We start from the raw sequence: 19274 nt of genomic DNA, 5'->3' as shown, positions 1-19274 counted from the left end.
CAATGGGGTTAAGTGACTTACCCAAGGTCACACAGCTAAGCGATTATTAAGTATCTGAGGCCACATTTGGATTCAGGTCCTCCTGACTCCAGGGCTGGTGCTCTATCCACTACACCACCTAGCTGCACTGAGCATACAGCTTTTAAGTGTGATCTTGGGCACACCAAAGTAGGATTTGAACCTATGCCTTCTTGATTCAATATCTAGCAATCTCTTCACTATACCATACCGCCCCTGCCTCTCAAAGTCACTGATTAATTAGTACTGTTAGAAATGAAAATATGAATGAGAAGGTCTGGTTTTTGCATATCACACCCATAACTTGTTATGTGTGTGGAAAAGCAGTTCTTTCCTTAAAATTCTTTGATATTCTTAGTTTATAATATTCACTTCTGATTATACATATTTAAATTTCTCAGTAAGTATGAATTATATACATTTTTATTTTCTACAAATCTTAGTCACCTTTTTATACACCAGTTTGAAGTTCAAAACTCTTACTCCAACAAACGATCATAATCCACAATAATACCCAAAGTCCCTTATTAACTAATTACTAATTCTGTACTTGCATATCAAAGTATTTAACAAAAGAGATTGTATGACTTAAAAAATAATGTCTAAGTTTTATGTGTCCTTAAAGAGAAGAGAAACATAGTAAAAGGAAATTTTTCTCAAGGTTTTTACAAAGCACATTTGGATTTTTTGAAAAATAGTTATTTTCCTAAACAACAAATTTGACCCAGATTGCTTAAAATGAACTAGGAAATCAAAGAACAAAAAAAAAAAATTCAGGTATAGATTAAAAAGGAATAGGAAGGCTTAAGAAGCATTTACTATGGACACAGGGAACAAGTGCTAAAAAAGAGCCTCAAAAACTAAAGAAAATAATAGTACTTTAATTATGAAAGCAATAGATGAATACTTTTATCTTACAATTAGAAATTACCTCAAAGATCAGATACTGAATGAATGTTGAGTATCTCTAGGTCATTTATTCCATATTCCCACCTCCAGTTAGAATACAGCTGCATCAGTGTGAAGGATGAGCATATACAAGGCATGACTATAAAGTAATGAGACTGATCCTGCACATAAACACCAGTCTCATTACTTTATAGTCACACCCTGTATCTTAAAGATCTCCAGTCATGAAAAGTCACCATTTCTTGTGGAGTCTGTTTTATTTTTTTAAGGGCCCCATTGAGGAAGATGATGTCTAATTGTTTAGGTATGGGTTTTTTGTGAACCTAGGAAGTATGATTTCTCTTTAACAGTCACATCATTTTAGCTTTTCTTTGTAGGAATTGTTTGCTAATTCTTTAATCATTTTTCTTCTTTACATCTTTTAAATCGATGATATCAAGTGTAGAGCAGCAACACTTTTATAACCCTTATCATTTTTTTGATTCATATCAGTCCCAAATTTTTTTCAACCCTAAGTGTTTAGATAAGCACTGAAAAATCAGGCTGGAGACCTGCACTGAAAACAATATCTGGTTCTGCCACGTACTTAGTAAGTAGCTCTGTGACTGTGGCAAGGTACTCAATCATTCTAGCTCTAATATTAGTTATAAAACCTCCCTTCACAGGATGCCTGTGAGAATCATATGTATGTAAAATGCTTTTGTAGCCATAAAAGTATTACTATAATTTATAACTTGTTGTCCTTGCTTCAATACTTACTACTTCTGTGACTTTGGATAAGCCATTTAATTTTTTTGAGATTACACTCTCATCTATGCAAAAAGCAGCTATGATAATCAAATAATACTAAATATAAATAAGTATGTATGTGTATATATGTATATATAAATACACATAATAAATCTTTTAAAAAACCCACAGTTTTACATTTGTTAAATACTATTAGTCAGCTTAAGAAAAATTACCTATCTTTATGTAATATTTCTACCCATGTAGATTCCTAAGTTTTATTTCATTTATTTCTGCTTAACTTTGCCATAAAGTATATGTATATTAATTTCATAGAATTATGAATCCTTTTATGACTTATATTTATACAGTACTCTGTAATTTTCATATATTATCTTCTTTATTCCTTATAATCACCCTGTGAGGTAGATAATAACAAGTAATATGTCCATTTACAGTCGAAGAAACTGAGATTTAAAGAAATTGAATAGCTTATTCAAGGTTATACAGAAAAAAACTACAGCTGTTTCCAAGTCCAGTAGGTAAGATCCTAGTGAAATATTGGATATTGTGTTAGGTTGATGATTTATATCTAACATGAAAAAGGTTTTTTCCTGTATGATTCTCTCAAAATGGTATGCTGCAGACAAGAATAAAAACTAAAAAATTTCCTAAATGAGGTCGATAATCATTTAAAATAGTTTGGGTAAAAATAAGATTTTCTCCTACCTCCTATTACTTCATTTATATTTTCTGGCCTATTAGTTTTTCTTTAGAAATATTATATTTATTATTATTTTTTAGCTTTTTTGCAAGGCAATGAATGGGGTTAAGTGGCTTGGCCAAGGCCACACAGCTAGATAATTATTCAGTGTCTGAGGCTGGATTTGAACTCAGGTTCTTCTGAATCCAGGGCTGATGCTCTATCTATGTGCCACCTAGCTGCCCCCAGAAATATTATATAAGGGAAAAAATTCAAGAGAAAAAAAAGGTTTAAATATGGACAGTAAGAAGACAAAAATTATTCCTATCTAATAAAAAAAAGGTTTAGAAAACTTTAAGGATCAGTGAAGAGACTGAGATAATTATTAACTTCAATAAAACAGGAAAGAAAATAAATCTAAAATAAATAAATATATTTTCTATATAATACTAATAAATACCAAGTGAAAAAAGTTAAGATATCATCAAAATTCTTTGGTACTGTTTAAAAAACAGATAAATAGACCGTGTCTGAAGAACAAATTAGAAGAAATAACTATAAATTGTAATCATTTTTAAAAACCTAGTAGTTCAGGGTTTAATAAAACCAAGAATAAAAAGTATTAGAGAAAATAGTCCCTATTTGGCAAGTAAACTGGAGACTTATTTCATATAAATTAGATTTATTTGCTCCAGAGTATGTGTATGTGCCAAGACTTTTGGAACTGTCTGTATGTCAGCCCAAGTGCTTAGATAAGCAGTTAAAGGCTATGTAAAGAACTATCAATAACTATGTGAAAATATGCTCCAAATCACTGATAACAAAAAAAATGCAAATAAAAAAAACACCTTTGCCAATTCATGGCAAAGGAGACAAACTATGGCACAATGGAGATGGGCTGTGGATTGAGAGGTTTAGTGATAGAGTTTGAGGAGCTATAAACTGGTCCAACTGCTCTGTAAGATAATTCCGAATTATGTGAGTAAAGTAACTACAGTGCTCATAGCCTTTGATCTAGTGATCCTACTAGTTGATCTCTATACCAAGAGGACAGTAACCAAAATAAAGTTATAGTATATACCAAAATATTCATACTAGCAGTTTTTTTATGTGTTAGCAAAGACCTAGAAACAAAGTGAGTGTCAAATGACCAACTGTGTGTGTGTGTGTGTGTGTATATGTATATGACTTTCATGTAATATTATTATACATTAAGAATGACAAATATGAGGAATTCAGAGAAACATGGTAAGATCTGTATGAAATAAGCAGAACCATGCCTACAGTAATGTAAAAGAAAGGTTAAAGGTTAAAGAAAGCCAAGCTGGGAGTTGCTATAACAAACAACTGTGGCCACAGAGAATGACTCAGACTTTTTTCTTGGCAGAGAAGGGGGGAACCTACAGGCAGGGAAGGAATGTTGCATTCATATTTAATTCAGTCACTGTATTTATTTGTTTGCTTAACCCTTCTTTGTTACAAAGGAGGGTTCAATTAAAATAGGGAATGCTATATACAGAAATGACTATGATGTAATTATTCTAAAAATTAATCTTATTTAAAAAATTAAAACTATTAAAAATCTATCCATTCCACTAAAAAAAGGTTCAGTCTAATTCTCCACATAGGAAAATTAAAGTGAATAAAGAATGTCTAATGTAAAGCTGATGATATGCACTTGTACAAAAACCCAATGAGAGAACCCTTCAACAAATACAGCTTGAAGAGACATTACACATGGACAATGAGCCAGGAGCACAACTGAATGGAAGGGGAGAATGTTAGACTACTTTGAGGAAAACTATGATACTTTAAATGTTTTAATCTCAATATTCTTCCAATAATGTAGTATCACTATACTGATAGTGTTCTAGCAGTATCACTATACTGATAGCCTGAAAGAGTTGTCTGAAAGAGTTGCAGGTTACCTAAAGGGTAATAATGGTATGTAAAAGATATATAGTAGGTATCAGTAGGTGGCAATATGTTACCATGCAGAAGAGGAATGGCATGAAACATATCAGAAATATGAATAACAAGAAAAAAAAGACAGATTTATCATATAGTGAGCATGGGTATAATTAAAAGAGGCTGCATGATCCAAATGATAGCCTTGAAATGTGAAAAGATCTAGAGAAAATGCTTTCAGTATGATGGGTAGATTCCCTGTGGTGGAAATGAACAGTCACACATGCAGGTCCAGCTGGGATCAATGTGCCCTCCTTCTAGCTTTTTAGGTCAAAAGCAGTTAATCACACTACTTGAATAAAGTAGTGCAAAGACTGAATGTATATAAACAAACAAGATTTTATGTAACTTGAAGGCAGACAAATATCTTTAATAAATATTTGCTCATTATCTGTGTGCTAGGTGCTAGAAATCAGAAAATTCTGATTAGGTGTGATCCAGGCTTTCAATACATTGTATTTAGAGGATGATGAGCCAATGGCTGAAATATGATATATATGTAATTTTAATATAGTAGAAAGGTGTAAATAATTTTTTGCAAAAGCTCCAAGTGAAAAAAGGACAATTTTCTCTGGTAAGTAGCACAAAACACTACATACAGCTGAAATTCAGGGTTAAAAATTAATTATGTAACAAAATTAACCTGATATTTGATTATATGCATGGTAGTTATTGTGCTTCATGATAATTAAGTATTTGTATCATGAAATAAAATAATAAAGTCAATCAAAAAGCATTTCTAGGGTCAGCTGGAGGAAGAAGTGGCTATGAGAAGATTTGTACCCCTAAGGTCCCATTCTGCCAAAGGCTGAATTAGTTTCGCTTCCCTTCCCTTTCCCCCAGTCTTTGTGCTATGAGGGGTTGATACAACCCTGCCTTATGTCAAGACAATCTCTAGACCCCCAGTGTCTGCACTGTCTCATTTCCAAAGACTTGTCAGCTGCCAGGGTCTTTTCTGGGCTGCAATCTTTCAATTTAACTCACTGGGAATAAAAGAAAATTAATGGCATTGAGGAGTTGATTTAGAGGCTCAACAAAGGAAAAGCTTACAAAGACTTTTGTGGGGAAGGATAAGTGGAAAGGATATTTTCATCCTAGGGAAAAAAGATTGGGGTGGTGGAGAGCCAGAGGGACACACAAGGAGGCACTGATCCTAGGGAGGGGGAAAAAAAAAGGCAGGGTCAGGCCCCACCTTTGCCTTGCTACAAGTTTTGAGGCATGGGAGAAGAAACCCAGCACAGAAGATAACTAAATGGTTTCACTTACACCATTTCCTGTGCTGTGGCTCCTCTGCAACTGATGTCCTGAGCTGCATGCACTCACATCCTTGGGAACCCCACCCACACATCCCAGTGCCCATGAAGTCAAGAGATGGCAAAGGCCTGGTCTGGAAACCAGGAAGTGAAAGCTGGAACATATTAGATTCTTCTAAAAACTATAACAGAAATTAAGAAAATACTAAGTCAATCTGGAACTAAGAAGAAACCAATGTGAACAGAAAAGCTTCCTTCCTTCCAATGGAAAGTATTATATGGAAAGTATATTTAGGTGTGCTGATGCAAAGAACAGGAAAAAAGAAGCCAGATTAAATTTAACTCTGAAACTTCACACATATAAAATGATTATTTTAATAAGCTTTTTGCTTTAGTTTGGAAAACAAGCTTAGCCAAAGAGGCTAAAATTTAAGAGTTTTTAATTCAAAAATAGTACAAAAATAATTACTTATGTACGTGGAATTTTAAATATAACCATGAAACATATACCAACTTGGATGAACTATTTCTAATACTTATGAAGCTTCCTACAAATATAATATTTCACACATTATTTAAAAAAAAGAGTATATAACAGGATTTAGGATCACTGAATTTTTGTGTTAAAAAGATTCTACAGAAAAAGAACCATTGGATAAAAACCACTAGTTTTCAATTAAATCCTTCTTTAAACCCCCCCTCAACTTAGTTTATCACTGAATTACACAACATAAAATTCCAAATTTTATCAAAGGCTTTAAGAAAATGACAGAAACTTTTACATTTATTTAAGGAGAAAAAAAAGATTATTTTTTTTTACCTGTAATTGATCAGATGTACATGCATTCATCTCTGGAGATATAAGGGGAGTCTGACCAATAGAAGCTATTTTCTCTGCAGCAGATAGTGGTTTCAATGGTTCCTTTGTGGGTTCTAACATACCCTAAAAAAAGTTATAGTAGTCATCAGCAAAAACAATGTAAAGGGTTGAAGATGCTAAATACAAGATTAAGTAATAAACTACAGAAGGGAATATCCATAAATTTGTTTCTAGAAATCCCTTTCAGCAACTATATCCACATATTTTAAAATAATTTTAAGATCTTTGATCTCATAGGATCTATTTTATACTTTCACCATCAATTTCACAGGCATTTAATAATTTCCCCTTCTGTTATTACCTACAAAAAATATATAATAAAATATAATAATAGTATAACATAGTATAGTATAATATGATATAATATGATATAATAGTATAATATAGTATAATAAAATAAATTACTGCATCCTGAATACATAAACAAGTCTGGAGTAGGAGGGCTCATGGTATACTCTATTTATGCTTGTAGAAATTCAGCATGCAATATTTTCAAAGTATCATATTCTATACTTTAAAGTTCTTTTAGGATATAATGATTCTCCCCAATGTTTTCAAAAAAACTTTTCAACAAAATGTTTATTATTTTGAATCAAGTTTACAAGGGTGAACTAATCAAATAAAAACCACAAAGAGGCAAAAGAATAGCAATTGAGGAGAATAACTGTTCAAACTATCTCTAAAATGACAAAAATTTCAAGATGCTAAACCACTAATAAAGAGATATTGTCCATTTCCCACACAAGCTGTTTGTTCCTTAACTGTGGCATTTAGATGTTTAATCCTTATTAAACAAAAGTGCATTATAAATAAAACCTTTGACTTAACAGCCAGGGACAATTTAAAAGAAAGTTTATGCCTTATGTGATCATGTACTATCTTTTTTAAGTAGGCTTTAAATTACCAAATATACATATGTTTTTCAAAGTTACTGAAGTCTTAAAAAAACCCAATTTTCATTTATTAAATAAATAACATTTATGATTTATTTTCTCATTTGGTTAATACTCCCAGAGGTCAAATCAATAAGTATTCAGAGGAGTGGTCTATTGTATTTAAGGCACCCTATAAAGAAATTCAGAAATCTAGGCCTTCTTTTCAGTCTCAGGACCTCATCTGAGAGTGAGAAGAGGGAAGGAGAGAAGGAAGGAGAGGTGGGAGCACCAAAAAAATGTTCCTGCTGTATATATGTGTATACATATAAATAATCACATATATATATTCACCTTCTTTTGTAAATCTGCTTTCAAATGCTCTTTCCTTAAGTAGACCACAGGATTTTCCCTTCAGTTTAAAACTTATTGGTGATAAAGTTTAAAAAATATTTTTGTTTACATATAAAATTGTTTTGGACACCAATAATTCACAGTTACATCAAAAACCAAAGCAAACTTTAAAATACTATTTAGTCCTTCATAAAAAAATTTGAATAATTTCTTTTGAATTATTCTGGGCTACCTGGTATATCTGGGGGAAAAAAACCACAGTTTTAAGTGACTGAACAACTTACAAATTTATTTAATAGGAATCCTTTATATAATATATAATAATAATTTATATAAGAACATTAGTTTTTTAATGCAAGACTTTAATGTTACTGTAGAGTTTCAATGGTGCATTAACCAAATGTAGCATTTTATAAGATGAAACTGAATGTTTTTCCTTGAAGCCTTCAAGTAAACTTTAATAAACCACTCCTTTAAAATACACTTAATTTAGGGGGGCAGCTAGATGGTGCAGTGGATAAAGCACCAGTCCTGGAGCCAGGAGGACCCTAGTTCAAATATGATCTCATATACTTAATAATAATTAACTAGCTGTGTGACCTTGGGTAAATCACTTTTTAATCCCATTCTTAAATAAAAAAAAAATCAAAACTTATTTAGACAACAACAAAAAGATATCACAAGTGTCATCTTAATAGAGACAAAAATGGATTTTAGATTAAGATATAAAGTATGTCTACCATTTGCTTCATGAGAGAAAGGAAGCAAATGTTAAAGATACTTTTAAAGTTAGTAGAAATATTTTTTTCAAATTTCCTAATTTCCACTATAATTTAATTTAAAAGCTTCCTTTTATGTGATTTTAAAATTGGAGACATCAAGGACTGAAGATTTATGAGGACATTCCTATACTTACCAGGCCTGCTGCATACATGGGCACTATAACAGGTTGCTTCTTATTGCCCGTAAATAGCTACATGTGAAAGAGAAAGAACACATATTTAAAGAAGATTTTACCATACTCTTAAAAAACCACTTATTTTCTGAAATGTTCAATTGTCACTTATATTACACATTTTCAATTATCTTAAGAAATTTTAAAACAACCTTTAGCTATTTTTTTAAACCAACTATTTTAAATAAGAGAATTTTGGTGTGATGGTTTTCTTTTTAAAAAAGGGTAACATAGTTCTTTAGGAAAAAAGAAAAAGAAAAGAGTAAGGTCACATTTAAATTATGAATGTATTTGTTATTTATTGTTCATATAGCAATATGTCTTCTTGAGAAACTAATTCCTTGCAACAAAAAAAAGTTAGAGTGGAATTTAAAAACATATTCCGATTAAGTAATTTTTGATATAATTATCAAACTCACAATATTTCGTGTGTCGATTCCCAAAGAACACAAAAGCTTCTTGTTGCTATGGGAGCCACCCCACTGGTATCTCAGGCCATATGCATCATGGATATCCTGCAGCTCTGTCCACACAGCGAATAGCTCCCTATAACAGCCCATACCAAATGAAAAGTCATCAGGATGAAGTGTAGTTGACTTAGCAACTTTTACCACATAATGCAGTTACAATGTGACTGCTCACAGCAGACAGAATATAATCTATTTAAGCTTCATCAATGTCTGAATATAGCAATTTAAGGAAGTGTGAGTTACACAATATTTGAAAAAACTCATTTAGGCACTGTCAAAAATAACATATTTGGTCATTATTAACTTGTTTTGATTTATATGTATAGAGGTACAGGCCAAGTCTTGGAGTTAGTAAGACCTGGGTTCAAATGCTATTTCTGACAAATAACAAACTATGACTATGGGAAAAATTACTTAACTTTTTGAGTACTCCCAGAAACTCTTTGACAAGACTGTAAATATAGAAAAATTTCAAATCTGCCTTGATAGAGGTAGTTTTCACACGCAGAATTTTCTACCCTTATGAAATTACAAGTCCAAATCAGAAAATCTATTCTATAACTGATAGGAATTTAAGAAAATTAAATTTTTAAAAGTTAAGACACCATTAAAATCTGACTTCTAACCTCATTTTGCTTGAAATTGCTCTCTCCAAGTTATCAACAATCTGCTATTGGTTAAATCCAATAGTCTTTTACCAAACTTCAGATACCCCCCAATCACTGATTCTTCAAGTATTCTCTATATTCCCCCCCCACCTTCAGTTATTGTGGCTCTTTCCTGGTTAACCCCCATACTTGTTATTCCTTTGTAATACATTATCATTTTTGTTCTTTGCATATCTCCTAATTATGTGCCCATCTAAGTTTACTTATCCTCTGCCTTCTCTCTCTCCTGGTAATCTCTCATCAGTTCTGGGCCTCCTCATTTCTATACTGATAACTCCCAAATTTACATAGCAATTCTCTCTCTCTCTCTCTACTCTGCTTAAATACTCTATCTCCAACTTCTTGCTAGACCTCTACCCCTCAGATGTTCAACAGGCATCTCAAAATATCTCCTCTTCCTCCTTTTCTTATTTTGTCCAAGATATCATCATCCTTCTAGTTAATTCACATTCATAATAAATACAACTTAATTCCTATTTCATATTTAAGGCTAGCTTAAACCTATTTTTATACTTATTTCCTCATGTACTCCAACCAAACAAAATTCCCTGTTTTTCCCAATCTATGAAACTTCATCTCCTGTTCCTATGACTCATATCTAGAATGCAGTTCCTCACTTCTGCCTCTCAGAATTTCAAGTATCCTTCAGAATTTAGGCTGAGCTGCCACCTGTATGTAGCACAAAGGTCTTTCCTGATCCCCTTAAATTACTATATAGTCTGGTATTTACTTCTGTTTGTATACACTGTATCCCACTAGGAGAATATATGCTTTTTTGAGGGTAAGAACTATTTCTGTTTTTTTTTTTGACTCCCTAGCACAGTGCAAATTGTCAGTTACTCACCAATTTTCCCCCAAAGCCTCTCTTGTTCTGATCTGTGTATTGTTTGCTTCTAGCAAGTGCTCCAGGGAAGTAACACCTTCTTTAGTTTCCGGGACAGGTAAGGAAGGAAAACAGGCTTCAAATATTCGTTCAAGGCGGTTTAGCAATGCTATCTGCATCAAAACAACCCCCCCAAAATTACTTTTATTTTTCTAAATGTAATTATTTTGATTTTAAAAAGAAATAATCTTAGCACAAGAAATTTCAAATAAGAACATGATCCTCAATCATGCTTATTCTATTAATATTACTTTTTCAAAAATACCCCAGTATGATTAAAAAACAAAACAAACTAAAATTGAAAAAGTGACAGAATTTGTGAATGTTTTCCACAGGATTTAGGACTGGCTAAAAGGGACCTTGGATAAACTCTGTTCAATCCCTTTATTTTACCAATGAGTCACTGAGGTCCAGAAGTCAATTGAGTTGTCTAAAGTCATACATATAGCAGAGTTGGGATTTGATCCCAGGTTCTCTGATTTTTAAATCCAGAATGGGCTCTTTTGTCTATCCTGTATACTGAAAAGCACTAGGAATTTTTATGGTGTAAATAAGAGCCAGTGTGCTTTAGGATAAAGAGTCTTCAATTTGATGACCTAGCTCCAGTCCTGAATCTTTGTTTAATTAGTTCTGTGACCTTTAGATAATCTTCTAGAGTTCACTAAGTAATATCGAAATACTACAGAATTATTTTCATCTAACAATATGCCCCTCTTCATAGTCAGCTTTAGGACATGCTTCCTGATTTCCAATTTCTACCCCTGTGATGCTGGTCTCTTATTGGTGAGCATTCATTCCATCTTGTTGGATCTCAGGTCCACCAGGTCCTTTTTTTCAACTTCCTACCTATTAACCCTAGTTCTGAGAACAGTAATCAACTCAACTCTACAATTCCTGATAAGTTTGGGTTGATCATTCATCGTACTGCTTTAAGCATCATTCATGAAATTCCTCTTAAAAATATTCCTCCTCCATGGCCACCACTTTCACAGAGTTGCTCTTTTTACATATTAAAATGTGAACTCTTTGAGGCTGGGACCTGTCTAGCTTGCTTGTATTTATTTATATCCCTTGTCAACCAATAAACACTTATTAAACACTTCTTAGATTCCAAACAATCCCTGTGCTAGGTGCCAAGGATTCAAACAGCAGCAAAAGATAGCAGTCTCTGCTCTTGTAGAGTTGTAAGTCTGAGTGGGATAATATGCAAATACATCTCTGTACAGATAAGAGATACACACACACACACACACACACACACACACACACACACACATATTATATATATATATATATATATGGTAAAGAGAAGATAATCAACAGAAGGAAAAGACTAGAATTAAGGGGGAGAGGGAACAGCTTTTTGAAGAAGATGAGATTTTAGGTAGAATATGAAGAAAGTCAGGAAAGGCAAATAGTAAAGATGAGGAAGGAGAGAACTTCAGGCATTGGGGAATGACCATTGAAAATGCTTGCACAAGGAACAGTATTGAAGAAAATGGATGGGGAGAGGGGACGACCAGGTTATGGAGCTTTGAATGCCAAACAAAGAATTTTGTATTTGATTCCAGAGAGCCACTGGAGTTTATCAGTTGGAGTGGTGATATGCAGGGTTAGATTTATACTTAAGGAAGATCACTTTGACACCTAGGGCAAGGATTGGAGGGAGACTCTCTAGAAGCTATTACAACAGGCTAAGCATGAGGGCCTGAACCAAGGTGGCTCAGAGGTGGAAGGTGTGTGAGAGCTAACAAAGTAAAAGTTATCAACTTTTTGCCAATCTTGGCAACAAGTTGGATATGGGGTGAGGAGGGGGAGGTAAGAGAGATGACACATAATTTCTACCATGAATGTTCAGTCACATGGGTTACTGGAAGAAAGGTGGCACTCTTAGCATTAAGAGGGAAGTCAAGAAGAGGAAAGACTTAGCACAAAAGGTATTGAGTTTAGCTCTGGACATAATGAATTTAGGATGCCTATAGGACATATTTCAAAATGGCTAATATGCAGTTGGGAATGTGCAAGTGGAGGTCAACAGAAAGGTTAGGGATGGACAATCTGAGAACTTCATCAGCACACTACTGCTAAATAAATCTATGAGATTGCATGAGATCATTAAGTGTAGTATAAATGGGAAGAGGCCAGTAAAGAGCTCTGTGAGTTACTCATAGTTATTAGGGATGACCTGAATGAAGATCTGGCAAAGGAAACTAAGGAGTGGTCAAGACAGGCAGAAGAGAACCAGCTGAGAGTAGTATCTTGAAAACCTAGAGAGGGGGAAAGAAATGAGGTGATTTACATTGTCAAAAACTGCAGGTCCGATTCAACTTAGATCAATACATACCATGGAAACAATATAAAGACTGACAGACTGCCTTCTGTGGGGGGGTGTGGGGGAGGGAAGCGAGATTAGGGGAAAAACTGTAAAATTCAAAATAAAAATATTAAAAAAATAAAGGGAACATAATATCCACCCCCCCCCAAACCCAAAAAGCTGCATGTCAGAAGGATGAAGACTGAGAAAAGGAAATTGGTTGGTTTTTTTGGTTTTGGTTTTTTAAAGTTCATTTAAGAGATACTTAGTAATGTTGGAGAGGGCAGTTTTAGCTGAATGCTGAGTTTGGAAGCCTGGGAATTAAAAAGAGAATAAGAGCAAAGGAAGTGGAAACACCTCTTATAGATGGCTTTCTCAAGGAGTTAAGACCACAAAGAAGAGGAGATATGGAGCAATAGATAGCAGGAATGGATGATCAAAACTATTTTTGTTGTTGTTGTTGAGGATGAAGGAGACATGGGCAAGCATGTCAGTGGACAAGCAGTTAGGAGACATTTAAAGATAAATGAGAGTACAGATGATAGAGCCATCAAAGGACAGATGGAATAGAATAGTAAGCATTTTTAATAAGTGGTTTTTTTTGTTCATTCATTCAAATGCATTTGAGTTCTTTTCTTTTCGCATTTGAGTTCTATAATCAAGTTAAAGATACATTCAATAGCTATAGTGGAAATTGAACAAAGATTTTTTTTTTAGGTTTTTGCAAGGCAATGGGGTTAAGCGGCTTGCCCAAGGCCACACAGCTAGGTAATTATTAAGTGTCTGAGGCTGGATTTGAACTCAGGTCCTCCTGACTCCAGGGCTGGTGCTCTATCCACTGATTCATCTAGCCGCCCCAAAGAAGATGTTTTAATCATTCAATGCTGAGGCATCTGCTGGCCACTGTATAAAACTTGTGCATTCTGAATCAGATCAAAATGTAAGTGGGAAATAGTTGACAAAATAAATAAAAATACAACACAGTATAATGTTAATTTGCAGTTTTCTACATTAGTACTTGTAATACAATCTATTAAATGATGTTTAAGTTCCCTTATAGCTCTAAATCTTCTAGTCTCATGATCCTTTAAAAACAAGACTCATGAATTAACTCTAATTGTTTATATTTTCTCTTTAAATATTATTTAAGACAGATTATGCAGTAAACTAAACAACTGTAGTGGACTAGAGAGAATATAGATTTGATATCAGAAAAATGTGAATTATATAGGTTAGGATCTGTTATGTATTAATGGGTGACCTCATGCAAGTTTATTTTTATCTCTTTGCCTTAGATTTTTCTATGGCAATACTACTTTGCACTACCTATATTTAGTTTTATTTTGAGGAAATAATGTATAGTGCTTTGTGAATCATAAAAGGGGCATGTAAATGTCAACTAACAGTGCTATCTTTTGCAAATTCTTAAGTAAATAGCTATTTCTTCCTTAACAAAAACTGATACATGTTCCTTAGTACCCACTTAGCAAATTTCCTGGTTTCTTGATTAAGTTTATTAGTCAATTTAAAAATATTTTTAGGTTTAGATGATTAACTCAGATTATTTTAAGGCTACTAATTTTATCTTACATGTGATTGCTTTGATTTCAATTCTACATAATATTACACTCAGTGCCAAACTAGAACATTTGTCAGAAAACAGAGGTCATGCAATACTACATCTTCATAGATCTGAGCACTATATGTTGTAGCAAGTCTACAACAGTTTTATTAAGAAGATGGACTTTTCCATCTGCTTTATCCTTTAAGATAATATTTTCAATATTAAAATGTTGGGGGGAATAATCTTTCTACAAATGAGAAAAACTGAAATAAAGAATAGATTCAAAATCCTTAGACTTGTGCAACTTGAGTATGTCAAGGGGCTTAGGCATTTACTCTCTTCAACAGAAGGACATGAAATTAGCTCTAAAGGGATTAGATAACTTGCCTAATTGGAAATATGATGCAGACTTTGCTTCTTCTGGGCAAAATAAACAAAATTCACATGTAGCTGGCCCTCCAAATTATATTTTTTTACATTAAGACTTGATCTTTCTTATATTCCAATGTTCTAATTCCCTCTCCAAAATAAGAATGAAAAGCTGAGTAATAGAAGAAAAAAATGCATGAACATAGGGTTGAAAATTAAGAAACAAAAAAAATCCAAAAGCTAAAAGATAATTTAGAGGACTGATGCCTATATATCAATCAATTCAATATTCATTAAATACTTCATTATGTGGCAGGCACTATTCCAGGCAATGGGGAGACAAGTATAATTAAACAATCCCTCTCACAAAGGGATCTTTTTTTTTGGGGGGGAGTGAAGCAATCAGGATTAAACGATTTGCCCAGGGTCACACAGCTAAAAAATTCAAGTTTGAACTTTCATCTTCATATTTGTTCATATTTGAACTCAGGTCCTTCTGACTCTAAGGTTGGTATTCTACCCACTTAGCAGCCACAAAGAGCTTATACTCTAATGGAGGAGATAAGTACTTACAAAAATGCATACAGACTTTATATAAAGAAAATAAATAAAAATATCTACAAGGTAGCTTGGGAAGAATGAAGATTAAGGAAAAGTTACTTTGGCAGCATTGCATAAGATGGATTAAAATGGTAACTCTATTAGGAAGGAGTCTATTACAATAATCTAAGGGAGGGTTTATAAAGTCAAAGGTATTAGAGAGAAGAAGCTGGATACAAGAATTGAGAAGTTCTGAAATGATGAACATCAAGGGACAGCACAAAAAATAAAGGAAGAAAAGAAACTGATTAAATATTGATCATAAATGACTGGTTATTGATGGAGGAAATTTGAACTATTTCTTGAAGTCAGACCACTGATTTGTTAGAAAAAACAAAATAGCAAAAATAAAGATTAAAAAAATGATAAAAAATAAAGTAGTAAAAATAAAGATTTAAAAATGATACAAAAGCTTAAATCTGACCAATACAAACAAATTGTGATATCAAAACCCAGAAAATGGATAGGAAAAAAGTTAACTTTACAGGAAACTTAGAGAAATCTCAAATGCATGTAATAAAGGACAAAAGATGAAAATCATAATTTATAAAGTGACACCCTCTTTTCATTATCTTTAACAGAGGAGGTACTACACTTGGAATCTTAATACTCTCAATTCCTAACGTTCTATATGAAAAAATGAAAATGCCCTTAAAAATGAAGTTGGGAAGAATAGTTGGATTGGAATAAGCACATGGAAAAGAAATCTGATAGAGCCAGCAATTTTGAAAGCACTGAAACATCCCCAACAAGCAATAATTCAACTTTTGCTCAAAAACTCCTAGTAAGGGTAGAACCCTTTACCTCCCGAGACACTGTACTTCACTTTAAGAAAGGTCTAATTACTAGGAAGGCTGAAATCTACCTAACTGTAACTTAAGTCTATTGCTCCTAATTCTTTCCTTTAATGCCAAATAATATATTCCATTATCCACACACATAAATTCTTCATATATTTAAAGACAATAATTCTGTGCACCTTAAATTGTCTCTTTTCCAGGTTAAATATATCTTGCTCCTTCCAACTGATTCTCTATGAAGTAGTTTCTATGCCCTTCCCCCCTTCTGTAAAATCAGTGCCTTTTCTAAAATTTAATATTCCCTTTTCCCTCTTACCTCATCTTTATAACAGGTGTTTCAAAAGGTAATAGAGGGAAGCAAGCTGGATTTTAACTAGGCTACAACATATTGTCAAGAAAGACTTTGTATATAATAAACAAAAGTGGCTAGCTAAACATGCAAAAATATTCAGAGTCAAGAAATGTTAAAAGAACTAGATAAAGACTTTTTAGCATAGTAGGTAGATTCTCTTGGGAAAATTTACTGGATACAGTAACTGAACCAAAAAAATGTATGAATGGATTGTGAGCAGCACTGAGAGTAGAGTATCCAGCAGCAGTAATATCATGTATATGTTGAATAGTTTACTAATGCTATCAAATTTGTGTATTACATATTGTAGTAGGTTTACAATTACCATTAGCAGGAAATTAACATTTCTCTTCTATGAATCAAAAATCTTTAATCTAAAACTTGAGGGAGGGGGAAGCTAACTACAAAGGCTTTAGAATAATATTTTTCCATATGAAAAGAGCATTCCCACTCCTTTACCATTCTTTTTTCTCCTTTACCATTCTTTCTTATCCTCTACATAGAATTCTGAAATCTAAAAAAAAACCCAAACAAAACCAAAAACTCACAACTGGTTGAAATGAGTCAAACTTAGAGGAAAAGAGCTGCATCCAATGAAACTAGGGGCTAGAAAAGTAGAGGGAATAAAGACTGCAGTCATCTATCTTATTTCTTTTCATTCAACTGATTCTCAAGATAGGAATTATTATTCAGTGAGCCAAACTGTATACAATAGAGAATTAACTTTCAATTTTGTTTCAATTTTGGGACTTTAGAGAGAGAACAATGTGTACCACTTCAGTTTTTGCCTTCAGTTAGGAAATGAATTATAAGAGCTGGAATACAGCGACTAAAAGACTTAATTTTGAGTAAAACCCACTACATTAAATTGCATCCAAGACATGGAATTAGGATTAAAGTCATCATAAATTAAAGTATATGAAGATACACACACACACACACACACACACACACAAACAGATTATATACACACAAATCCTACTACAATGCCTCATCATGGTGTGGAAGTGACACAGGGTTCTCAAATGCTATGCCTGCATTGTATAAATAAGCCCCAGAAGTTTCTACCATTCTGACAGAGCTTTAAGGGTGGTCCCAGCAATAGACAAAATCTGTTTTCCAAGGCCTAGTATAACTAAGTACTGAGAGGCTCATTACCAGTACCCTGTCCATTTGGTAATGAATTCTTTGATAATGTGTGAAATTAAAGAAAAATTAGAAAAATCACTTTCTGCAGTGATAAGTTGGTAAAAGAGGTTAAAAAAAATAAGGTGGAGTGAGGCTAGGAGCTGAGAATCATACAGTTTTTATACTGTCTATAAGTTTACCTTGACTCTTAGTAGTCTAAGTGAGAGATATCAAGTGTGAGAAGCCAGTAGATTGGGAAACAATGGAGTTCAGAAAGGACGATAATGGGGCACTCTGCTAAAAAAGATATTTAGAGGAATTCAAGGGAGCATGTTGAAGAGTTGAATTGGAAAGGAAAAAAAAGACAAGTCTTCAGATAAGGAGGAGAAAAAGAGAGGTGAGATGTGATGTATCCTAGGGATGACATGTAGATACCCCAAGTCAGGGCTGTTCAAAAACAAAGCTCTGTAGAGTTATTTTATGCAAGACCTGCCTGTGGGGTTTTACTAAATGTTTTAGAAAATGAAGCCATGCTATCACAGAGCTTTCAACAAAATGGCAAGTCAAAATATATTGTCTATTGTTTCAATAAAACCTTTTAAAAGTTTTTTAAAAGAGACAGCCCTGTCCCAAGTGATTTACAGGTACTTTTATGTCAGGAAAAACTAAGGAAGGCCTCCAATATAGGTAGACCTTTTGTGGCTAAATGATGGGAGGAAATGGACAAAAATTACACAAGATAAGCAGAAACTAACTATTTGCAATCTGCACCACTGGTATATTAAGATGCAAATTGATATCACAGATTCATTTGAGTAAGAAGTGCATGTAATTTGGATCACTGACCTATTCGTGTATTAAATTAAGTTTAATTCCACTATCATTTATTTAGTCTTTCTGGCACTCTCTTTCAAGTATGCAGAGTCACAACTAGTAAGAGTTACTAGGACCCCAGAATAATGCCCAATTAATGCGGCTTAACATTAGTAGCCTAGAGTCCTTTGACCTCTGTTACGCAAAATAAATACCAATGTTCATATTTCACTCAAACTGAATGTATCTGCAAGCCACTTTATTTTTTTGATTGATATTTTATTTTTTTCAATCATATATTCTTAAAGTTTTTCAACATGTATCCACTTTCATAGCTTTCATATTTGCATGTTATACAATTTCTTTCCACCATCCCTTCTCCCCTTCCAGAATGGTGTACATGTACATTTGTTTAACATGTTTACATATTAGTTGTTTTGTGTATGAAGAATCAGAACTAAGGATAAATCAAGAAAACCATGGGATAGGAAGGAAAAAATGAGAAATTTTTAAAAAGTGAAAAGTGTTTTAGATACTGTGTTTGTTTTTTAAAATCTGAATGTGGATGACATTGTCCATAACAGGCCTCCTAGAGTCGTCCTAGCTCTCTGAACTGCCAAGAGGAGCTGCATCCATCAAAGTTGATCAACTCAAAATGATGTTGTTAATGTG

At 33.3% G+C, this 19274-nt stretch overlaps 1 protein-coding gene across 2 annotated transcripts in view; it reads right to left on the bottom strand.

Annotated features, from left to right (window-relative positions):
- Window positions 1–19274, bottom strand: part of AFTPH (aftiphilin) — an 86770-nt gene that overhangs the window by 25957 nt on the left and 41539 nt on the right. For both annotated transcript variants that reach the window (XM_074207236.1, XM_074207243.1), the window contains exons 3-6: window positions 10624–10775; window positions 9061–9187; window positions 8603–8659; window positions 6401–6523 (exon numbers count right to left, since the gene is read on the bottom strand). In XM_074207236.1, coding sequence (XP_074063337.1) covers window positions 6401–6523; window positions 8603–8659; window positions 9061–9187; window positions 10624–10775 — 459 coding nt within the window. The remainder of the gene's footprint in view (window positions 1–6400; window positions 6524–8602; window positions 8660–9060; window positions 9188–10623; window positions 10776–19274) is intronic.

This window comes from Macrotis lagotis, chromosome 1 (assembly GCF_037893015.1).
Source record: "Macrotis lagotis isolate mMagLag1 chromosome 1, bilby.v1.9.chrom.fasta, whole genome shotgun sequence".
In the NCBI taxonomy this organism is placed as follows: Eukaryota; Metazoa; Chordata; class Mammalia; order Peramelemorphia; family Peramelidae; genus Macrotis; species Macrotis lagotis.
This window is presented reverse-complemented; position numbering and strand designations above follow the sequence as displayed.